Genomic DNA, 25,189 nt, shown 5'->3' on the forward strand with positions numbered 1-25,189 from the left:
GGAGCGCTGGTCCATCGCATCCTGCAATCACCGGCATCATTTCAATGGAAAGCAGAGAAGGTGTAAACGTACAAGCAGAGGCAGCAAATGCCCTGGTTCCTACGTTGCTGCTGCTACTAGTATTGTTGCGGCTGCTCCTCCTCCAACACAGCGTTCCTGTCTGGTGTGAGCCCGGGCAGACGCCCCGCCACCTCTCCATCCTTCCACCCATCCATCTATCCACCCATCCAGGGTCCAGAGGGTCCTACTATGTGCCACGCCCGGGGCTGCACACCGGGCACCTAACCCACAGTCCACCGGGTTCGAGAGAGCCTCCCTCCCTTCCTCCTGCCCGGGGTGGGTGCGGCTGGTAGTGGGGGATTTCTTCGCCGAAAGGTCCAGAAAGCCCGAGCCCCGAATCTAGGCGAGAGGCGCAGCCGGAGGCGGCCCGACTTGGGCGGCCCGGGAGCGCGCGTCTCCGAGGCAGCGCGAGGTCCCCCTGTCCGGCGCTCAGGTGGCTCCACCGCCCACTCCGCTGCTCCCCTCCCAGGGCCCTCCCCTCTCCGGCGAGGGTCGAGTTTGGCTGTTGCGCGCGGGGAAGGAGGGGCTACGAGGGATTTGAAAGTGTACAGGCTGCAGAGTGGAGCTCGCATCTGTTCCCGCCGCCCGCGCCCGGATTAAATTTCTGCAAATTCAAACTGAATGGGGCTTTCTTCTGCTGCCTTCCAGAGGGCGCCTGCAGCCCGCCGCGCGCTGCTCTCGGGCGGCCGCAGCTAGGAGCCAGCGAGCCGGACACGAGCCCGTGCGGGCCAGCCCGCGGCGGCTAGGGCGGAGGCTGCCGAGGCGCCCGGGCTCCGGGACCAGGCACCCTGGCTCCGGGACCGGGCACCGGACCGCGCCACCCACCCCCGCGCCCGCCCCTCCGCAGCCGGCTTGTTCCCCGCGCACCCGAGCGGGGCGACTGTCACTAGCCGCCCGGACGGGACCCCGGGCAGGGTCTCGGGGTCCCGAAAGGGGCCCGGGCGACCCTCCGAAGAAGAACTTCTTGTGGGCGGGTCCCCGGTACCCTGTGGCCTGGGCGACCGCTATTGTCTGCGCGCGGCGCTCGGCGGCGGCCCGGGGCGCGGGAGCCGCGGGCCGGGCGGGGCCGGGCCCGGGGTGGCGGCGGGAGGAGCCGGGGGAGTCGCGTGGGCCGGACTAGGAGGAGGAGCCGCGCCCGTGGGAGCAGAGCCGGAGCGGCGCGGGCAGCGGGCAAGCGTGATGCCGGCGGCGGCGGGGGACGGGCTCCTGGGCGAGCCGGCGGCGCCCGGGGGCGGCGGCGGCGCCGAGGACGCGGCCAGGCCGGCGGCGGCCTGCGAGGGAAGTTTCCTGCCGGCCTGGGTGAGCGGCGTGCCCCGCGAGCGGCTCCGCGACTTCCAGCACCACAAGCGCGTGGGCAACTACCTCATAGGCAGCAGGAAGCTGGGCGAGGGCTCCTTCGCCAAGGTGCGCGAGGGGCTGCACGTGCTGACCGGAGAGAAGGTGAGCCGCCCGGGGCGCCGGCCCCTGGCCTTCGGGTTGGGGGATCGGGGAGGCAGGGGCGGCGGGGACCCTGCGGAGAGCCCTGCGCTGCGAGTCTGGCTGCGGAGCCCCGGACGGGCGCCTCCCGCTCCGTCGGCTTTTCCTCTCGGGTTGAAAGTGGGGTCGAGCCAGACGCGCGCGCAGACCCTCGCAGCCGGGATACCGGCCTTTCCCGAGGGGCGATCTGGGGTCACTTTCCCTGGGGGGCGACTGGTTTCCCCGCGAAGCCGCCCGCAGCCTTTTTTTGCTCCTCGAAGGGCGCCGCCTGGCGGACACCAGCGCGGGGGTGGGGTGGGCTGGGGTCTGGGGGACTCTGATCTCCGGGCCGGTAGGGGCGGCAGATCAGTGGAGAGGCTGGAGCCAGGAATGGAGTGCGTGGGCCCTTACGCTGAGGGTGGGAGAGCCGATTAGCCAGCCCTTGGGGGAACTTAGAGTCTGATCCGCACCCTGGGCTCTGGGTAGGAGGTGGGAGAAGGACGAAAGCCCAGGGACGTACCCGCTTGTGGGCTGCGGCAGCTAGGGGAAGTTTTGCGTGCTCACAGGAGGGTTTTCACGCGCCGCTCCTCCCTCCACCCACCCTTCCCACCCCTGCATCCCCATATCACCCCCTCCTTCCCTCCTCACTCCAGCCGCTGGGGTGGGAGCTGCAGTAAGGATCCTGCTCTGGCAGATACAGAACTACACACCGCTCTCCCCAGATTTCAGAGGTTGGGAGACGCCTTCTTATCTTCCTAGAAGAGGGGAAAGCAAAGGAGGAACCCCAGACACCTGCAAGGGTACCCCCTCCAGCCTTGTGAGACGTTAGCAGTGTGTGAACCCTTGCCAGGCAAGCCTCAGCTAGACCGAAGTTGTAACTTAGATCTGTGAGAAGAAACCCATAATATGATGACTTACTTCTGAGGTGAGGCTCCAGCCGGGAGGCTGCCCCAGCCTGGGACTTACCCTAAGCTTGGAACTACTTCAGGCTGGGGTTGCCCCAAGCTCATGATCCTCTGAGACTCAAGGCTCCCCCCAGGCTGGGGCTTGCTCAGCACAGGTGGAGTAGTAGCCCCTTTTTGTGGCCCATTCACCAGGGAGGCATCAGCAGTGTGGGTGGGAGTGGGAAGCTCCAGGCTTCCTACCTGCCCTTCCACCCTCTGCCCTGGGATCCTCTGTCCGGCCTGGAAGTTCCTGGGAGTGCACTGCCGTGTGACCTCTGATTACTGGGCGAGCTGCCCTGCCCGCCAGTCCCAAGCCTCACCTGTCTGTAATCTCCCTCCTCGGTTCCCCAGTGTGTCCTGGAGCCCCTTGCATTTGAGTGCAGGTCTCCATCACCCTTGTCACTTGTCCTTTTCCTACAGCCGCTCTGGGTGGGGTGCCCTTTGTTTTGGGTAAGTGGGGTTAGAGTGAGCAGTTCTAAAAGTGCCTCTTGCTTGAATTTCCATGCATAATGGGAGTGTTCAGGATGAACTCACTGAATTGAGTAACTCTTCAAAGGAGAAGAAGAAGAAAAACAAAAGCAAAACCAAAAAACTCCAAACCTCATTCTAGTCCAAAGGGAGCGCGGCACCGTTTACTCCTGGGTTCGCAGTGGGCTGGGAACTTACACATCCCGTCATGGCACAGGGATGCCCGAGGCCCCAGCTAGCTAACTACAGTGCGCTCAATTCTCCGTGCCCGGCACACGGGGGTAGAACTTTATTTTGATTCGAAATGTATAGGATTCAGTCTAGTTGTGTGTGTTTCCTCTTGAAACTTAGCAAAAAGAGACGGGGCGTTATGCTGACAGCAGAATGGGCAACGTTAGAGGCACGCTTGCTTCCCCTGCCCTGCGGCTCAGCTGCTTCGGGCTGCCTTCCCCTTTCCGGTCCGTGCTGTGGGTCCGGCTCCTCTCCGCTGCATTTTTGCTTCTTAACATCAGGCTGTTCGTTTTGGCTGCACTGCCCGCGGATGCACTCAGAGCTCAGTCCCTAGCCCGATGCTTGGGTTCTGGAGTTCAGTGCTGGGCCCGAAGGCTCACTGAAATGTGGGGAATTCCTGCCCGGATGGGGTCCGGTGAGGATTCCCCCTCACCCTTAGGTGCTAACGCCCGTTTATCTCATCTTGTCTTTCTTAAATGATGCATCTCACTTCCTCTCCACAAGGGGAGGAACAACTAATTGGACGTAAAATTATTGTGCTGGACTAATTGATTGGATCTAGTTAAGGAATGTGGTTCTTAGAGTGGAGAAGGAGGTTGAGAGATTTTTCCGCTGTGCCCTACTTCAGCCCTGAGAATCAGTGCTCAGGGAATGCAGGCGTCGTGAGAAATCTGGGTTTTAGTTCACTTAATGGCCAGCTTGAAAGAAACAATGGGTGTCATTCATAGCTTTTTATCTCCCAGATCCAACACCTTAATGCTTAACTAAAAGATTTGGTTTTTGGCAGATCGTAGAGATTAAAATGTTTGTGTGTGTGTGTGTGTGTGTGTGTGTGTGTGTGTGTGTGTGTGTGTGTACATGATTCTGCCTGGGAAGTATTGCTGAGTTCATGAGTCCCCAGCCCCACTCATGTGCTGGATAATGTCTTACTAAGGCCAAAACAAAGGTGAAGTCAACCTCACACTATTTGCAGCCTCCAGGTCTCTTTACAAGGTGACCTATTAAGAGGGTTTTCACCCAGAGAGGGGTTACTCCTGTGAGCCAAACAAGGGGAGACCTCGAGGTGACAGGACCCAGAGGAAGGGAGGAGACGAAGTGTCCCCAGAGTGGGTGATGTGAGTGTTCCAGAAGGGCCCCTCCCTTCAATAATTCCCCCTTTGCAGAGGTGCATACTTTCTGGAGAAAGCATTTCACTTTTCTCTATTCCTTTTTTTTGGAAAGGACACAGACCACCGCGGGAGGGGAATTAAGTCATGAAGGCTGTCCTAAGAAATAAATGTATCCCCCCCACGCCATCCCCTGAGTGGAAGGATCCAGGGCAGCCCGTCCTGAGGAATCAGTTCACGAAAAATCTGCAAAGGGGGATGGAGAAAGGGAAGAAGGGGAGGTACCCCCACGCCTGCAGTTGCAGTCTCAAACTGTGCACGTTGTGTTGGGTGATTTATGCCAACAGCCAGAGTGTTGCTGGCTTAGGGTGTGTGTGTGTGTGTGTGTGTGTGTGTGTGTGTGTGTGTGTTGTGTTTTGACTTGGCGCTCGTTTCCAAAAAGCTTTGGGTGCCATCCTACATGGCTCGCTGAGAATTACCGTCTGAGTCCGTCTGACAAACGGAGCCGCTTTTTCCTGACTTTCAATCAAGCTTCAATCCTATCTTATCAAGAGGCTCCTTTTCCCACCACTGCCTGCGGGACAGTATTTTTTTTTTTTTTTTGGCCAGCCTCTCTCCGAAGTTGTTTGAAAGTCATTTGAATCTAGTGCCCTTTTACCACTGGAAAAGAAAGGATGGCTTTGGGCAAGACCTAATTTTGTCCTCCTGTAGCTTTGAGTTGCTGCCATCCTCCGTTAACGCGGCTTTGAAAATAAATCATTCACTCGATCATGTGAAACTCTTAACCCACACGTTCTCAGTCTGTCTTTGACTAAGTTGATGATTAGACAAGGGAAAATGATCACAAAATCAGACTTTGAAAAAAAGGATTCTCAGTGGCTTTGAGACAAAGAGCAAAGTTGCTGTGCAGGAGTATTAAGTGATAACTTTGAAATGTGCAGGAAGAGGTGTGCTTGCGGCCTCGGTGTCGGTCCCCAATACCTATGAAATGCAGTCTCTGGTACATGATAGGTTATTCATTTTAAAGATGAGAAAATATAGTTGCAGAGGCTTAGAGAGAAGAGCATAGGGGTATCTCAAGTATAGAGCAGGTTCCACAGGTAGGCAAAGCTGCAAAAAGGGAAAAATAGTTGAGGCCACAGTTACTTTTTTGTGTGATTAAGTCTCTCTGAGAGACAAAGTTAGGTACAGAAAATGATTGGTTGAGATGTTTACCTTGTTCTAACCCTTGGTTAAAAAAAAAAAAACCTGTTTATCACTTTCATTGGAGCTATTTTGGGGCTAAAAATAAGGGTTGCTTGCTTAGTAAGTTGCCAATAATTATGCTTCAAGCATGACAGCACCAGATACCTGGAGTGAAGGAGTTACTAAAAATACAATTTACTATGTTTTTTGGATCAGGAAATATGACTAATTTTAGAGGTGGCCTTTTGGCAGATCTGTTTTTAGCAAGTATTTCGGAAACAAACAGGTGCTAAATCCTGTATTTTTTTTTTTTTAAGTGCTAGAAATTTAGGGGTAATAGCTCTGAGGCTCAAGAAATGCCCAGGGAACTGGAAATTCCTATTAGTCCCCAGCAGGGATTTCTTGGCAAGCGAAAGGCATTGGGGAAAAGCACCTGCTCAGTGTGTTGCTTGTGATAAAGCAGTGCCTATAGTTTCCGAGATTGCATGCTGCAGTTCACAGGCACAATCTTTTTGAACTTCCTGCCCTGCCTCATCTTTTTGAAGTCCTTGTGAATGATGGAAATTGGCACTTTGGGCTCACTTCTCAGTGTTCATTGATACGCAGGTCCCATGGACTTCAAAGGGCGCTTTGAGTCAGCACAACAGTGCTGAATAGTGCCCACGAAGAGGACACAGCCTGACATTTTCTCTGCGGGTGTGGAGTCACCGGCACAGGCTGGGCTCAACGACAGCGGTCCGCACGCTGGTGGCTGTTCCAGTGCCGCGTGGCAATCATCCATCCCAGGGGTTAACTTTTCCAGGAGGTGTGGGGAGTGGCAGCCGTGTCTGCCCAGAGAGAGGAGCAGACTGGGTGTCCTGTGGGAAGGTGGTTTGGACACCAAGTATCGTTTACCTCGGGATGTACGCCCCATCTCGATTATTCATGGTAACCCAGCGACCTGCTCTCTTGGTTAATTGAAACCCGTAGATAATCCCCAAGCCTTACTTTTAGCAAACTGGTGAAACCTCTTCCTCTGCTCAGCCTGGGCCCTGGCCACTTTCAAGTGCTGACCTGAATTGAATTTCATGCTCTCTGATGAAATGGTGCTGGCTGGTAGGACGAGCAGCAGGGAAGGGGTGAACCACGGGACCTGAATGGTACCCGAGGAGGTAGATACTTCTACAAAGGTAGACAGCTGTTGCCTCTCCTGTCTCCTGAATGCCAGCTCAGCGGTATAGCGCCTTGTGGCACGTTCAGGGTCTTCCATGCATTTTCTCATTAGTTGCTAGAAGCAGCCCTGGGCAGGTGAGAACCAACTCGCTGGCGTCCTTACCTTTGTTGACTACGTGGGGGTATGCCCTGAGTAGATTTTTCCTCTGACCTTCTCTTCTCTATTGCTAGGGCTGCCCTAACAAATGACCACGAACTGGGCGGCTTAAAACAACAGAAATGTATTCTCTTAGACTTCTGAAAGCCACAGGTCCAAAATCAAGGTGTTGGCAGAACCTCTGAAAGCTCTAGGGGAGGATCTTTCCACGCCTTTTGCAGCTTCTGGTGTTTGCTGACCATCCCCGGCATCCCTTGGCTTGTGGATGCAACACCCCAATCTCTGCCTCTGCCTTCATATGCCCTTCTTTCCCCTGTGTGTCTTCTCTGTCTCCAAATCTCCCTCTCCTTATAAGGAAGGAGGGGAATGTGGTCTTACGGTGTATACTCGGGACCAGCACCTGTGAGGGGAGGAGAGGCGAGGAGAGGGGCAAGGCAGCATGGGGCAGAGGCAGAAGTTGGGCCCCGATGCAGTCCCAGCTGAAGCCCCCTGCCCATGCCATGCTGCACTCCGGAGGTGAGAGGTCCAAGCTGGGGCTCTGCATCTTTATATCTACTGAGGTGTCCAAGTTGGGGCGAGGGGACTGAGCCTTTGTAACTTTGGACCCTGGACCCGTCATTGGGTGAGGGCTGCCCTGGGAAGGGGCGTGGCTTTGGACACTTGCTGAGGGTAGTTCCCGGGGTGAGCTCGCAGCAGAGGTCAGCAGCTGGGGAGGAAGTTCTTAGTCCAGAAAGGGAAGTGGTGCAGCGCGGCCAGGTGTCCACTGCTTACTGGGAGAGACAGGCCGGAGTCCAGGGTCTTGATCTGAGTCCAGGCCAGATCCGTAAACAAAGTGGGCAGCTTCCCGCCCTACCTTGCCCACCTGGTTATGATGCTTCTCCACCTGAAATGAGGGAACAGCCACAGTCTACTTCCTAACAGGGAGCATCCTGGGAATACTCTGGCCTCACGTTTCTTTTCACGTAGGATGCTCAGGGCTCACTGTTGGGTTTGTGGGTACCTTTGGGGTACTTTCATGTGTTCTATGTGTTTTCTCTTGAGGACTTTATGTCCACAGAGTCAGGCTAACTTGTCGACCAGCGTGTCTAATCAGAGACAGTGGGAGAGATCGTCCCTCCCCCATCACTCCTGAGCTGTGGGAAATTGGATTGTTGCCAAACAGAGTCATGATTCGGGACATTCGGGTGACAGGAAGGAGTGCTCGGGAGGGAGCCATCTCTTAACACCCTCTTACCACGTCTACCTCCAGCGAACCGGCTCTTCCCTACAGCTATGCAGTTTCTAATTACTGGATTCTTTCTGGTTTTTAATCACGTGTGTGTGTGTGTTTTAAGATTCGTTTGGCTAAAGTCTGCAATAGGAAATACAGACACGTGGTCTTAAATGGAAAGGTTTCAAGAGGGGATGCAGTGAGAGGTAATTCTGCCTTTACCTGTGTGCCTCAGTGACGGGTTCCTCTCCCCAGAGGCAACCCCACTTCTAGTTTCCTGTGTATCCTTCCAAACATACTCTATCTGCATACAAGTGTACATACATTTGATACTCCATATGCATGCATTTGTAAAGGTATAGATATAGGGAAATATATTTTTACACTATACATGCTGTTCAGTATGTTGCTTTTTTCACTTAACAATATATCTTGAACATCCTTCCCCCAAATTACTACAGAATTGCCTTACTCTTTTCAATTACTGCATTGTATTCATCGTATGGAGGTACCATGTTTACTTAGTCATTCCTTGATAAGTATGCCAATGGACATTACTTAAGGAATTAAGCACAATTAAAGAATGGACATTTAGGTTGTATACAATTTTTTCTTATTCCCCAATAGTGCAGCAGTAAATATCTGTGCCTTTGTGTCATCCTGTAAATGTTTCAGGTATATCTGAGGGATAAATTCCTAGTCTTAGGCGAAAGGGTATGACTCTTTTTTTTTTGGCCACACTGTGCAGCTTGTGGGATCTTAGTTCCCCAACCAGGGATCGAACCTGGATTCCTGCAGTGAAAGCTCTGAGTCCTAACCACTGGACTACGGGGGAATTCCCAAGGGTATGACTTTTAACTTTTGACGAATATTGCCAAATTGCCTGCCAAAGAGGTTGTCCTAGTTTATACTTCCATCAACCTGGTATGTGAGTTTCTTTCCACATCTTTATCAATATAAGGTACTCTCAAACTTTCTGATCTTTGCCTATCTAGTAGATTAAACATGGTATCTTTTTTATGTGTAGTTTATCATATTTGTAAGTGAATTGAACATATTTCATATGTCCAAAAACAATTTGGATTTCATTTCTGTTAATTGTTCATGTCCATTCTCCATCTTCCCTTGGGTTTTTGGTCTTCTTCTTATTGATTTATAGGCACTTTTTATATTTTAAGGCCATCAGTCCTCTTCCAGTGATATATTTTGAAGCCTCCTCCACCTTGCTTGCTCCCTGCTTATTCTTTGTCTTTGTTTCTTGGTCATCCTCACCATTGCAGAGGTTATTTCCCTGGATTCTACTAACTAGTGAGGGGCCATAAGGAGCTTTGTGGTTCCATGGACCCCTACAAATTGTATGTGTATAATTATATTTCTGGGGCAAGGATCCATGACTTCATCAGATTCTACAAGGAATTATTTACCCCCAAAATGTTAAGAGCCACTGCTTCGTTGCCCATCTGTGTCAGCAATGCTGTCTGAATGGAGGTTTGTATGTTGGGATCAGGATTTGGATCACCTTGGCGTGTTAGCACCTGTACTAACTGGGCTGAAGTTGCAGGTTACACTCGGGCTAGGCAGGTGATTCTATGACTGTGACCTTGGCTTGGCATGCCTAATTTCTGCCTTCCTGTCCCCCACCATGCCTGGGTCACAGAGAAAGGGCATGATAGAGTGTGGACAGATTTTTGGAAGACGTTGACTCTTGCTAGGACATGTTTGAATCGTGTCCCATTATTTCTTCATGGGAAAGGTGATAGATACAGTTGATGGTGGGTGGTTGAGAAGAAAGAGAAAGAGGGAGCATCGAGGGAAATGAAAACCTTTTAAGGAGCAATAGCTGCCTCTTAACTTGGACATAAAATGCACCGAGTCAAGTGTAAGCACGTGTGTAAAAATATTCCTGGGACCCTTTGGGGCTATTTTGTCCACGCTCGAAGCATTCCGGCGGGTGGTACTGGTGGAGTGAACTGGGCCTGTTTGGAGTCCTGGAGGGCAGCATGGCCTCGCTCTGATGACCCTCTCTATTGCTCCTGTCCCTTGTCACTCTCTGCCGCCTCACCCTGCTTTGTCTGTCCTCAAAGTGCTTCTCACCACCTGTATTAGTTTGCTAGAGCTGCTGTAACAAAGTACCGTACACTGGGTGGCTTAAAGAGCAGACACTTATTGCCACACCGTTTTGGAGGCCAGAGCCCAAAATCAAGGTGTTGGCAGGGTTGGTTCCTCCTGAGGGCTGTGAGGGCAGGATCTGCTCTAGGCCTCTCTCCTTGGTTTGGGGATAGCTTTCTTCTCTCTGTGTATTTTCACATTGTTTTCCTCTGTGTGTGTCTGTCTCTGTGTCCACATTTCCCCTTTTTATGAGCGCATCAGTCGTACTAGGGTCCATCCTAATGACCTCACTTGATGACCTCTGTCAAGATCATTATTGCCGAATAAGGTGAAATTCTGAGGTACTAGGGGTTAGTCTGAATGTTTGTGTCCCCTCAAAGTTCATAGGTTAAAACCTAATCCCCAATGTGACGGTATTAGGAGGTAGGGCCTTTTGGAGGTGATTAGGCCATGTGGACAGAGCCCTTATGAATGGGATTCCTGGTCTTAAAAAAGAGACCCTAGAAAGCTCTTTTGCCTGTTATTCCATGTGAGGCTATAGCAAGAAGATGCTGTCTAGGAACCAGGAAGAGTGATCTCACCAGACGCCACATCTGCCTTGGTCTTGGACTTCCCAGCCTGCAGAACTGTGAGAAATAAATGTCTGTTATTTATAAGCTATTTGGCCTATGGTATTTGTTATAGCAGCCTGAACACACTAAGAAAGGACTTAAACAGATGAATTGGGGGGGGACTCCATTCAATTCATACCATCACCTGACCCCATGGTATGTATTTCTGTGTTCATATGTTTATTATTTTTCTCCCCATTAGACCGTAAGCCCCATGAGGAAAGGATCACTGCTTTATGCTTGGTGGCTAGAATAGTATCTGGTACAGAGACGGTGCTCAGTCAATATTTTCTGAATGGATCAAAGAATGCTTTGATCTCCCCAGGCCATGAGGACGGTTGGCCGGAATGGTTTTGTTTTGTTTTTTTGGTTGTGCCACAGAGCTTACGGGATCTTAGTTCCTCGACCAGGGATCGAATCTGGGCTCCATCAGTGAAAGCATGGAGTCCTAACCACTGGGCCACCAGGGAATTCCTTGGCCGGGAACGGTTTGACAGCCCTGTCTCTCTCACTTCCTTGCAGCTCCTGGGTGCGCCTGTGTGAGCAGTGAGGAGATTGGACAGCTTGTTCAGCTGGCGCTCTTTGGGAAAAATCCCAGACCCAGGACAGCTGTGCCTTCTGCAGGGACTTGTTAAGGAAGTCACCTAGGTATCAGAGGGACCAGCCAGAGACAGAAAGATATCCTGCAGTGTCATGGGACTGTTAATGGACCCTCAGCTCTTTCCTGAGAAAACGTACCAACACTGCAGCAGATGGGCGACGTTGCTATTTGCAAACATACATTCCTTTGGATGTTTCCCATGGAGATATATGGAGTTTTGGATTCTGTCTCTTTAACTAAAGATTTTTTTATGAGTTTATCAGTCTCTTAGCCAAATTGCTGCCGAAACATTTAGCAAACCTGCTTGCTTGTCTTGCCTGTTCTCTGAGCCATTTGATTCATTCTCATCCCTTTCCTTGCGTTATCTCTGTCATGGTTTTTTTTTTTGAAGTATAGTTGACTTACAATGTTGGGTTAGTTTCTGCTGTATAGCAAAGTGATTCAGTTTTATATATGTGTGTGTGTGTGTCTATATATATATGTGTATATATATATATATATATTCCTTTTTTATATTCTTTTCCATTATGGTTTATCATAGGATATGGAATATAGTTCTCTGTGCTGCACAGTAGAACCTTGCTGTTTATCCATCCTATATATAAAAGCTTACATCTGCTCACCCCAAACTCCCCCAACCTCCTCCTTGGCAACCATCAGTCTGTTCTCTATGTCCATGATTCTGTTTCTGTTTCATAGATAGGTCCATTTGTGTCATACGTGAGATTCTACATATAAGCGATATCATATGGTGTTTGTCTTTCTCTTTCTGACTTACTTCACTTAGTATGATAATCTCTAGTTGTATCCATGTTGCTGCAAAGGGCATGATTTCATTCTTTTTTATGGCTGAGTAGTATTCCATTATACATATGTACCACATCTTCTTTTTCTTTTTCGGCTGTGCTTTGCGGCTTGCAGGATCTTAGTTCCCTGACCAGGGATTGAACCTGGGGCCACAGCGGTGAAAAAGCCAAGTCCTAACCACTGGACTGCCAGGGAGTTCCGTGTACCACATCTTCTTTATCCATTCATGTGTCAATGGACATTTAGGTTGTTTCCCTGTCTTGGCTATTGTGAATAGTGCTGCTATGAACATAGGGGTGCATGTATCTTTTTGAATTATAGTTTTGTCTGGATATATGCCCAGGAGTGGGATTGCTGGATCATATGGTAGCTCTATTTTTAGTTTTCTGAGGAACCTCCATACTGTTCTCCATAGAGGCTGTATCAATTTACATTCCCACCAGCAGTGTGGGAGGGTTCCCTTTTCTCCACACCCTCTCCAGCAAGTGTTATTTGTGGACTTTTTCATTATGGCCATTCTGGCCGGTGTGAGATGGTGCCTCTGTAGTGTTGATTTGCATTTCTCTAATAACTAGAGATGTTGTATCTCTGTCATTTTAATCTCCTATTGAGTTTCTGTTGTCTTACATCCTGCCCCATGGCTTTTTGGTAAGGGGTCTGGCCATCCTTCTGACTCTGTTCAGATACTCTTTTTTTTTTTTTTTTTTTTTTTTCGGTACGCAGGCCTCTCACTGCTGTGGCCTCTCCTGTTGCGGAACACAGGCTCCGGACGTGCAGGCCCAGCGGCCATGGCTCACGGACCCAGCCGCTCTGCGGCATGCGGGATCCTCCCGGACCGGGGCACGAACCCGCGTCCCCTGCATCGGCAGGCGGACTCTCAACCACTGCGCCACCAGGGAAGTCCTGTTCACATACTCTTGTTCCACGAATCTCTTCTCTTGGTCACGACTTGCTCTTCGCCAGAGCTCTGTGCACAGGGCACAGGAAGGGTGAACAGCAGTGAGGGATGCTCCCTGGTCATGGTGCTGACGGACAGAGCAAGCGGAAAATGCAGCAGCCACCCACGAGGAGGCTTGCTCTCTCTGTTTCAGATGATGGGGTGAAGTTCTGAATCCCAATGATTCTCTTGTCTACCTGGAGCAGAGCAGGGTGTTCGTGACCTTCTGAATCACCAAAAACCTACAGGAGAGGATTGCGTGCTTGCTCTTTGCTTTGACCACGAGGATGTAATACTGATAACAATAGTAATAATTAACATTTGTGGATCGCATAGCATCTGCTAGGCCGTGTCCTAGATGCTTTGCTGCAGAATAGAATTTATTCCTTACAGTGGCTTTTGTAGTAGGCAGTGTTGTCCCAGTTTTGTAGCTTAGGTTGACCAGCCATCCGGGGTGCCCAAGAGTCTCTAAAGTCCTGCATTTGGGGAAACTCCTAAGATAACAGCAAAACCAGAGGAACCCAAGAAGACATCTCATAAGTATTTGGAATCCTACTGAGGGTTTTCAAATGAAAGTATTAAAGAGCAGTTAATCAGGTCATGAATAAGTGATGAACGTACCAAACCCCAAAGCCCAAAGCCCTGGGCGTAACTGAGATGCTTGTTGTGGACGAAGACCTCCACTCGTGGTCCTGGGTGGTGACGGGGGCTTTTCCCACCCCTGGGCTCCAATATGTTAGGTTCACCGTGCACTCCAAGTCTCCAGTGTGGGCAGAGGTCCTGGTCTGCCATCTTTTACAAGTTCACAATGAGATGAAGAGATTGAGCCTGCTGTGTGTGTGTGTGTGTGTGTGTGTGTGTGTGTGTGTGTATTATTAAATAAAAATCATAATACCGGGCTAAATATAAACACACATAACTTTTCAAAGATTCTTTTGATGTGAAGCATTTTGAAAGTCTTTATTGAATTTGTTACAATATTGCTTCTGTTTTATATTTTGTTTTCTTGGCCATGAGGCATGTGGGATCTTAGCTCCCCAACCAGGGATCGAGCCCACACCCCCTGCATTGGAAGGTGAAGTCTTAACCACTGGACCACCAAGGAAGTCCCCACACATAATTTTTTGGTAGCAGATTTTCTTTTTTTTTTTAATGACAAGGTATTTCACTCTTTAATTAATTAATTTATTTTTGCTGTGTTGGGTCTTCGTTGCTGTGCGAGGGCTTTCTCTAGTTGCGGCGACCGGGGGCCACTCTTCATCGCGGTGCGCGGGCCTCTCACTGTCGTGGCCTCTCGTTGCGGAGCACAGGCTCCAGACGCGCAGGCTCAGTAGTTGTGGCTCATGTGCCCAGTTGCTCCGCTGCACGTGGGATCTTCCCAGGGCTCGAACCCGTGTCCCCTGCATTGACAGGCAGATTCCCAACCGCTGCGCCACCAGGGAAGACCCGCTAGCAGATTTTCTTAATGAAGGAAGCGATGGGTACTAGGAGTTACCTTGAGCAGCTCTGATTAGCGTTCAGTCTTAGTTTTAATGCCTTTCTTTTGCGCTGGAGGGAGAAAAATCTGTATGAGGGGAGAGAGGATTTTGAATAAAGGTAAGCTGCAAATGCACGTCTTATATAGCTCACTGAACAGGCCCTGAGAGTCTCCTTGTTAGACCACCCTCCTTCAAGAATGAACAGATTATTTATTAAAAAACAATGCAGAACACCCAGTACCTTTGCCTAGTTTATTTATGCAGACGGTTGGAGCTAGACTAGCTCTTCTAAGCCTTTGCTCTGTCCCCATTTGGGCTAAGAAGGGACGCTGGAGCCAAACAGAAGGAAGTGCCCAAGTGAAAATGAAGCTGCAAGGAAAGTGACTGTAAAGTCTGGGATCAGAATATTCTAGCATGTTACCTGAGCCCTACTTTAGTGAACCCAAATGGATAGAGATAAGTGTTATCACTTACGTAATCTGGTCTTTCGGTGGAATTACTGCTTTGATGTAGAAGTCGAGGTTTTTAAGTGTATTCTTTATTCCAGGTTAAAAATTTAATTAGAGAAACTAGTTGATGACTCAGTTCTCAGTTGAACATTTACATTTATAATACTAATAAAAAAACTTGTTTTGAAAACACTTCTTCAGGTTTGTAAAGTGTCAGTTCCACGGGATGACACTTTTTTTTTTTTTTTTTTTTTTTTTTTTTTGCGGTACGCGGGCCTCTCACTGTCGTGGCCTCTCCCGTTGCGGAGCACAGGCTCTGGACGCACAGGCTCAGCGGCCATGGCTCACGGGCCCAGCCGCTCCGCGGCACGTGGGATCTTCCCAGACCAGGGCACGAACCCGTGTCCCCTGCATCGGCAGGCGGACTCTCAACCACTGCGCCACCAGGGAAGCCCCGGGATGACATTTTATTCTATTAAAAACTAACATTTGTGAGCAGTGGCTGTAATTTCAAGCCCAATTTGACATAATGAAACTTGAATTTCCCTCTGGAGGGAAGGTGCTTTATGGCTATGGTACTCCCACCCAATTCAGTACCCTGAGATGCTTCTTCCTAGATCAAAAATGAGCTTTTTGTCGTAGAAGCCATTAAATTAAAGCACCTGAGAGCACATAGACTAACGAATGGTTTCTTTCCAATAATCAGACTTGGAATAATGTGCTACAGGTTTCAGCAGGGCATATGTTTTAAAATATATATGTAAATCATCTAGTATAAATCCGTGTTTTTCCTATGATCAGCTATAAATATTTTTAAAATAAATTTTTAAAGTATTTTGGACCAAGTACTTCGTGTTTTAGAATTTTTTCAGCTAGTCTAGTCACTGGCACATTCTAGAATATTTGTGGGTTTTAATTTATCAAAATAAATCCTGGGCTAATATTTGTTAATTGCCATGTATTTGTTCTTGCATAGCCCCTTACGTATACATTTTTCATTATTTTCTTTAACATCTTTATTGGAGTATAATTGCTTTACAATGGTGTGTTACTTTCTGCTTTATAACAAAGTGAATCAGTTATACATATACATATGTCCCCATGTCTCTTCCCTCTTGCACCTCCCTCCCTCCCACCCTCCCTATACCGCCCCTCTAGGTGGTCACAAAGCACTGAGCTGATCTCCCTGTGCTATGCGGCTGCTTCCCACTAGCTATCTATTTTACGTTTGGTAGTGTATATATGTCCTTGCCACTCTCTCACTTCGTCCCAACTTACCCTTCCCCCTCCCGGTGTCCTCAAGTCCATTCTCTACGTCTGCATCTTTATTCCTATCCTGCCCCTAGGTTCTTCATAACCTTTTTTTTTTTTTTTTAGATTCCATATATATGTGTTAGCATACGGTATTTGTCTTTCTCTTTCTGACATACTTCACTCTGTATGACAGACTCTAGGTCCATCCACCTCACTACAAATAACTCAATTTCATTTCTTTTTATGGCTGAAAAATATTCCATTGTATATATGTGCCACGTCTTCTTTATCCATTCATCATCGATGGACACTTAGGTTGCTTCCATGTCCTGGCTATTGTAAATAGAGCTGCAATGAACATTGTGGTACATGACTCTTTTTGAGTTATGGTTTTCTCAGGGTATATGCCCAGTAGTGGGATTGCTGAGTTCTATGGTAGTTCTATTTGTAGTTTTTTTAAGGAACCTCCATGCTGTTCTCCATAGTGGCTGTATCAATTTACATTCCTACCAACAGTGCAAGAGTGTTCCCTTTTCTCCACACCTTCTCCAGCATTTATTGTTTGTAGATTTTTTGATGATGACCATTATGACCGGTGTGGAATGATATCTCATTGTAGTTTTGATTTGCATTTCTCTAATGATCAGTGATGTTGAGCATTCTTTCATGTGTTTCTTGGCAATCTGTATATCTTCTTTGGAGAAATGTCTATTTAGGTCTTCTGCCCATTTTTGGATTGGGTTGTTTGTTTTTTTGTTATTGAGCTGCATGAGCTGCTTGTAAATTTTGGAGATTAATCCTTTGTCAGTTGCTTCATTTGCAAATATTTTCTCCCATTCTGAGGGTTGTCTTTTGGTCTTGTTTATGGTTTCCTTTGCTGTGCAAAAGCTTTGAAGTTTCATTAGGTCCCATTTGTTTATTTTTGTTCTTATTTCCATTTCTCTAGGAGGTGGGTCAAAAAGGATCTTGCTGTGATTTATGTCATAGAGTGTTCTGCCTATGTTTTCCTCTAAGAGTTTGATAGTGTCTGGCCTTACATTTAGGTCTGTAAACCATTTTGAGCTTATTTTTGTGTATGGTGTTAGGGAGTGTTCTAATTTCATACTTTTACATGTAGCTGTCCAGTTTTCCCAGCACCACTTATTGAAGAGGCTGTCTTTTCTCCACTGTATATTCTTGCCTCCTTTGTCAAAGATAAGGTGACCATGTGTGCGTGGGTTTATCTCTGGGCTTTCTATCGTGTTCCATTGATCTCTATTTCTGTTTTTGTGCCAGTACCATAGTGTCTTGATTACTGTAGCTTTGTAGCATATTCTGAAGTCAGGGAGCCTGATTCCTCCAGCTCCATTTTTTGTTCTCAAGATTGCTTTGGCTATTCGGTGTCTTTTGTGTTTCCATACAAATTGTGAAATTTTTTGTTCTACTTCTGTGAAAAATGCCAGTGGTAGTTTGATAGGGATTGCATTGAATCTGTAGATTGCTTTGGGTAGTATAGTCATTTTCACAATGTTGATCCTTCCAATCCAAGGACATGGTATATCTCTCCATCTGTTTGTATCATCTTTAATTTCTTTCATCAGTGTCTTATAATTTTCTGCACACAGGTCTTTTGTCTCCTTAGGTAGGTTTATTCCTAGATATTTTATTCTTTTTGTTGCAGTGGTAAACGGGAGTGTTTTCTTGATTTCACTTTCAGATTTTTCATCACTAGTGTATAAGAATGCCAGAGATTTCTCTGCATTGATTTTGTATCCTGCTACTTTACCAAATTCATTGATTAGCTCTAGTAGTTTTCCGGTAGCATCTTTAGGATTCTCTATGTATAGTATCATGTCATCTGCAAACAGTGACAGCTTTACTTCTTCTTTCGGATTTGGATTCCTTTTATTTCTTTTTCTTCTCTGATTGCTGAGGCTAAAACTTTCAAAGCTATGTTGAATAAGAGTGGTGAGAGTGGGCAACCTTGTCTTTTTCCTGATCTTAGTGGGAATGGTTTCAGTTTTTCACCATTGAGGACGATGTTGGCTGTGGGTTTGTCATATATGGCCTTTATTATGTTGAGGAAAGTTCCCTCTATGCCTACTTTCTGGAGGGTTTTTATCATAAATGGGTGTTGAATTTTGTCGAAAGCTTTCTCTGCATCTATTGAGATGATCATATGGTTTTTCGCCTTCAATTTGTTAATATGGTGTATCACGTTGATTGATTTGCATATATTGAAGAATCCTTGCATTCCTGGAATAAACCCCACTTGATCATGGTGTATGATCCTTTTAATGTGCTGTTGGATTCTGTTCTCTAGCATTTTGTTGAGGATTTTTGCATCTATGTTCATCAGTGATATTGGCCTGTAGTTATCTTTCTTTGTGACATCTTTGTCTGGTTTTGGTATCAGGGTGATGGTGGCCTCGTAGAATGAGTTTGGGAGTGTTCCTCCCTCTGCTATATTTTGGAAGAGTTTGAGAAGGATAGGTGTTAGCTCTTCTCTAAATGTCTGATAGAATTTGCCTGTGAAGCCATCTGGTCCTGGGCTTTTGTTTGTTGGAAGATTTGTTTTTTGTAAATTAATTAATTAATTAATTTATGGCTGTGTTGGGTCTTCGTTTCTGTGTGAGGGCTTTCTCTAGCTGTGGCACGCGGGGGTCACTCTTCGTTGCGGTGCGCGGGCCTCTCACTATCACTGCCTCTCTCGTGGCGGAGCACAGGCTCCAGACGCGCAGGCTCAGTAATTGTGGCTGACGGGCCCAGTTGCTCCGCGGCATGTGGGATCTTCCCAGACCAGGGCTCGAACCCGTGTCCCATGCATTGGCAGGCAGATTCTCAACCACTGCGCCACCAGGGAAGCCCTGTTGGAAGATTTTTAATCACAGTTTCAATTTCAGGGCTTGTGATTGGTCTGTTCATATTTTCTAATTCTTCCTGGTTCAGTCTCAGAAGGTGGTGCATTTCTAAGAATTTGTCCATTTCTTCCAGGTTGTCCATTTTATTGGCATAGAGTTGCTTGTAGTAACCTCTCATGATCCTTTGTATTTCTGCAGTGTCAGTTGTTACTTCTCCTTTCTCATGTCTAAATCTATTGATTTGAGTCTTCTCCCTTGAGTCTGGCTAATGGTTTATCAATTTTGTTTATCTTCTCAAAGAATCAGCTTTTAGTTTTATTGACCTTTGCTATTGTTTCCTTCATTTCTTTTTCATTTATTTCTGATCTGATCTTTATGATTTCTTTCCTTCTGCTAACTTTGGGGTTTTTTTGTTCTTCTTTCTCTAGTTGCTTTAGGTGCAAGGTTAGGTTGTTTATTTGAGATGCTTCCTGTTTTTTAAGGTAGGATTGTATTACTATAAACTTCTCTCTTAGAACTGCATTTGCTGCATCCCATAGGTTTTGGGTCGTCGTGTCTCCATTGTCATTTATTTCTAGGTTTTTTTTTGATTTCCTCTTTGATTTCTTCAGTGATCACTTCGTTATTAAGTAGTGTATTGTTTAGCCTCCATGTGTTTGTATTTTTTACAGATCTTTTCCTGTAAATGGTATCTAGTCTCATAGCGTTGTGGTCAGAAAAGATACTTGCTGCGATTTCAATTTTCTTAAATTTACCAAGTCTAGATTTGTGACCCAAGATATGATCTATCCTGGAGAATGTTCCATGAGCACTTGAGAAAAATGTGTGCTCTTTTGTTTTTGGATGGAATGTCCTATAAATATCAATTAAGTCCATCTTGTTTAATGTATCATTTAAGGCTTGTGTTTCCTTACTTATTTTCATTTTGGATGATCTGTCCATTGGTAAAAGTGGGTTGTTAAAGTCCCCTACTATGATTGTGTTACTGTCAATTTCCCCTTTTATGGCTGTTAGTATTTGCCTTATGTATTGAGTTGCTCCTACGTTGGGTGCATAAATATTTACAATTGTTATATCTTCTACTTGGATCGATCCCTTGATCATTATGTAGTGTCCTTGTTTGTCTCTTTTAATAGTCTTTATTTTAAAGTCTATTTTCTCTGATATGAGAATTGCTACTCCAGCTTTCTTCTGATTTCTGTTTGCATGGGATATCTTTTTCCATCCCCTCACTTTCAGTCTGTATGTGTCCCTAGGTCTGAAGTGGGCTGCTTGTAGACAGCATATATACGGGTCTTGTTTTTGTATCCATTCAGCCAGTCTGTGTCTTTTGGTTGGGGCATTTAATCCATTTACATTCAAGGTGATTATCGATATGTATGTCCTATTCCCATTTTCTTAATTGATTTGGGTTTGTTTTTGTGGGTCTTTTTCTTCTCTTGTGTTTCCTGCCTAGAGAAGTTGCTTTAGCATTTGTTGTAAAGCTGGTTTAGTGGTGCTGAACTCTCTCAGCTTTTGTTTGTCTGTAAAGGTTTTATTTTCTCCATCAAATCTGAATGAGATCCTTGCTGGGTAGAGTAATCTTGGTTGTAGGTTTTTCTCCTTCATCACTTTAAATATGTCCTGCCACTCCCTTCTGGCTTGCAGAGTTTCTGCTGAAAGATCAGCTGTTAACCTTATGGGGATTCCCTTGTGTGTTATTTGTTGTTTTTCCCTTGCTGATTTTAATATGTTTTCTTTGTATTTAATTTTTGACAGTTTGATTAATATGTGTCTTGGCGTATTTCTCCTTGGATTTATCCTGTATGGGACTCTCTGCGCTTCCTGGACTTGATTAACTATTTCCTTTCGCATATTAGGGAAGGTTTCAACTATAATGTCTTCAAATATTTTCTCAACCCCTTTCTTTTTCTCTTCCTCTTCTCGGACTCCAATAATTCAAATGTTGGTGCGTTTAATGTTGTCCCAGAGGTCTCTGAGACTGTCCTCAGTTCTTTTCATTCTTTTTTCTTTATTCTGCTCTGCAGTAGTTATTTCCACTATTTTATCTTCCAGGTCACTTATCCGTTCTTCTGCCTCAGTTATTCTGCTATTGATCCCATCTAGAGTATTTTTAATTTCATTTATTGTGTTGTTCATCGTTGCTTGTTTCCTCTTTAGTTCTTCTAGGTTCTTGTTAAATGTTTCTTGCATTTTCTCTATTCTATTTCCAAGAGTTTGGATCATATTTACTATCATTATTCTGAATTCTTTTTCAGGTAGACTACCTATTTCCTCTTCATTTGTTAGGCCTGGTGGGTTTTTACCTTGCTCTTTCATCTGCTGTGTGCTTTTCTGTCGTCTCATTTTGCTTATTTTTACTGTGTTTGGGGTCTCCTTTTTGCAGGCTGCAGGGTCGTAGTTCCCATTGTTTTTGGTGTCTGTCCCCAGTGGCTAAGGTTGGTTCAGTGGGTTGTGTAGGCTTCCTGGTGGAGGGGACTAGTGCTTGTGTTCTGGTGGATGAGGCTGGATCTTGTCTTTCTGGTGGGCAGGTCCACGTCTGGTGGTGTGTTTTGGGGTATCTGTGGTCTTATTATGATTTTAGGCAGCCTCTCTGCTAATGGATGGGGCTGTGTTCCTGTCTTGCTAGTTGTTTGGCATAGGGTGTCTAGCACTGTAGCTTGCTGGTCGTTGAGTGAAGCTGGATCTTGGTGTTGAGATGGAGATCTCTGGGAGATTTTCACCGTTTGATATTACATGGAACTGGGAGGTCCCTTGTGGACCAGTGTCCTGAACTTGGCCCTCCCACCTCAGTGGCACAGCCCTGACTCCTGGATGGAGCACCAAGAGCCTGTCCTCCACACGGCTCAGAATAAAAGGGAGAAAAAGTAGAAAGAAAGTAAGAGGAAAAAATAAAATAAAGTAAGATAAAATAAAATAAGTTATTAAAATAAAAAATAATTATTAAGGAAAAAATTGTAAAAAGTAAAACAAAAACAAACAAACAAACAAAACGGATGGACAGAACCCTAGGACAAATGGTGAAAGCAAAGCTATACAGACAAAATCTCACACAGAAGCATACACGTACACACTCACAAAAAGAGGGAAAGGGGAAAAAATAATCTATCTTGCTCCCAAAGTCCACCTCATCAATTTGGGATGATTCGTTGTCTATTCAGGTATTCCAGAGATGCAGGGTACATGAAGTTGATTGTGGAGGTTTAATCCACTGCTTCTGAGGCTGCTGGGAGAGATCTCCCTTTCTCTTCTTTGTTCTCACAGCTCCCAGGGGCTCAGCTTTGGATTTGGCCCCGCCTCTGCGTGTAGGTCGCTGGAGGGAGTCTGTTCTTCGCTCAGACAGGACGGGGTTAAAGGAGCCGCTGATTCGGGGGCTCTGGCTCACTCAGGCCGGGGGGAGGGAGGGGCACTGATGTGGGGCGAGCCTGCGGCAGCAGAGGCCAGCGTGACGTTGCACCAGCCTGAGGTGCGCCATGTGTTTCTCCCAGGGAAGTTGTCCCTGGATCCCGGGACCCTGGCATTGGCGGATTGCACAGGCTCCCCAGAAGTGGGGTGTGGATAGTGACCTGTGCTCGCACACAGGCTTCTTGGTGGCGGCAGCAGCAGCCTTAGCGTCTCATGCTCGTCTCTGGTGTCCGCGCTGTTAGCTGCGGCTCGCGCCCGTCTCTGGAGCTCCTTTAAGCGGCGCTCTGAATCCCCTCTCTTTGCGCACCAGGAAACAGAGAGGGAAGAAAAAGTCTCTTGCCTCTTCGGCAGGTCCAGACTTTTCCCGGACTCCCTCCCGGCCAGCCGTGGTGCACTAAACCCTTCAGGCTGTGTTCACGCCGCCAACCCCAGTCCTCTCCCTGCGCTCCCACCGAAGACCGAGCCTCAGCTCGCAGCCCCGCCCGCCCCGGCGGGTGAGCACACAAGCCTCTCGGGCTGGTGAGTGCCGGTCGGCCCCGATCCTCCGTGCGGGAATCTCTGCGCTTTGCCCTCCGCACACCTGTGGCTGTGCTCTCCTCCGCGGCGCCGAAGCTCCCCCCCTCGGCCACCCGCAGTCTCCGCCCGTGAAGGGCCTTCCTAGTGTGTGGAAACCTTTTCTCCTTTACAGCTCCCTCCCACTGGTGCATGTCTCGTCCCTATTCTTTTGTCTCTGTTTTTCTTTTTTCTTTTGTCCTACCCAGGTACGTGGGGAGTTTCTTGCCTTTTGGGAGGTCTGAGGTCTTCTGCCAGCGTTCAGTGGGGCTTCTGTAGGAGTTGTTCCACGTGTAGATGTATTTCTGATGTATCTGTGGGGTGGAAGGTGATCTCCGCATCCTACTCTTCCGCCACCTTCTCCTGTCTCCTATTTTCATTATTTTTTTATTTTTATTTTTTTTAGCGGTACGCGGGCCTCTCACTGTTGTGGCCTCTCCCGTTGCGGAGCACAGGCTCCGGACGCGCAGGCTCAGTGGCCATGGCTCACGGGCTTAGCCGCTCCACTGCACGTGGGATCTTCCTGAACCGGGGCACGAACCCGTGTCCCCTGCATTGGCAGGCAGACTCTCAACCACTGCGCCACCAGGGAAGCCCTATTTTCATTATTAACGCTACCACACTTGACATGTTTCATTATATACTCCCCTTCTGTTTTAGATACCTTAAAAAAAATTATCCTTTTTTAATCTGATTAATGAAACGTAATTTTCCCCACTCGTTCCTTGTGGAAAATAAACACAAACACGAAGAAGAAATTAAAAATCACCTGTAATTATACAACCCAGCAACAATCAGTGGGTTTAGGTGTTTGGGCTGGTTACATGTGATCCAGATATATATATATATATATATATATATATATATATATATATATATATATATATATATATATATACACACACACACACACATACATATGTGAGTATGTATATACTTTTAAAAAGCATATTTTGATAATTAGTAGAGTTTATCGTAATTTGTGTACTTGATTGAAAATGTGTTTCCTCTTATTAACAACTGGTAATGATTTTCCCCATTTTTCTTCTGTCTTGTTGATTTCCACAAACTCTTTACATATTAAGGATATTAGCTTTTTCATATGTTATGTTGCAGATATTTTCTCCCAATTGATATTTGGATTTGATTCATTTTATGGCTCCTTTTTTGGGGAGGGGGTACATAAGATTTTATATTTTGTATAGTTAAACCAATTAGTCTTTTTCCTTTAGTTTTCTCTTATTTTTTATGCTTAAGTAAACTAGAGAATTTGTTGTTGATTTTGCTTTATAAATTATCAGTGAGTCTTGCCAGTGTTTCATTGTCATCTGCAGAAAAATCTTTGTGTTGAGTAGGGATTTTTGACTGAATTTTCTAGCCTGTTGCATGATTTAACTTAATGGGGTCATGTACTAAAGCACAGGCTTAGGAGCTGAAAGCCTTGGGTTCCTATGTCCTTTCTGCTGCTACCTAGTATCTGTGTGATCTTGTGCAAGGTATTTAAATCCTCTAAACTTCAGTTTTTGTATTTGTAAAATAATGATAATATCTCACGGGAATTCAATAGAAAATTGATTAAATATATATGTGTGTGTATAAAATACACATGTATGTAATATATATATATATATATATATACATGTGTATTTGATGTGGATGTATGTGTATATATGGGTAAAGCACATAGTTAGCCTGAAAATGTGTTCAATATTGTGTTAGTGAACAAATGGCAGTTGGTTATCTTCCTCTGTTTTATTTTCACATTTATATTTAATCCTTAAAGATTTGTAATTAGGCTCTTGCAGATAGCAAGTTAACAGACACCCACTCAGTTCATCATGGAAGATGGAGTTTATTTTAATGATAAAGGGAAGGTGAGGAAGAAAGACTAGGGCTACATCTCTCACCTCTGCAGTCAGCACCTCCCTGAGGTCTGGAAGGTCTGCAGGACTCCCCAGGGCCCTGGATGTCTGCATTCCAAACATTCCGCTTCCCTTCCCTGCCTCTGCCTGGAGCTTCCCAGGCTCCTAGGGAATATTCCTCCATCCGGCCCACCCTCTCTGCCTTTTGTCTTCTCTGTCTCCTGGTTTTCCCTTTCTTCTCTTTCTAAGTATTATTTGGTTCCCTGACATTTTTTGAATTGGTGACATAGTGCTTGGAAGGTCTGATCCTTGAATC

At 46.7% G+C, this 25,189-nt stretch overlaps 1 protein-coding gene across 1 annotated transcript in view; it reads left to right on the plus strand.

Annotated features, from left to right (window-relative positions):
* Nucleotides 1-1,239: 1,239 nt before the first annotated feature.
* Nucleotides 1,240-25,189, plus strand: part of HUNK (hormonally up-regulated Neu-associated kinase) — a gene marked incomplete at both ends in the record, with an annotated part of 110,337 nt that continues 86,387 nt past the window's right edge. The window contains one exon of the mRNA XM_082655599.1: nucleotides 1,240-1,500. Within this exon, the coding sequence (XP_082511725.1) occupies nucleotides 1,240-1,500 (261 nt within the window). The remainder of the gene's footprint in view (nucleotides 1,501-25,189) is intronic.

The sequence above is a fragment of the Grampus griseus genome (assembly GCF_964374135.1).
Source record: "Grampus griseus genome assembly, chromosome: 5".
Classification (NCBI taxonomy): domain Eukaryota; kingdom Metazoa; phylum Chordata; class Mammalia; order Artiodactyla; family Delphinidae; genus Grampus; species Grampus griseus.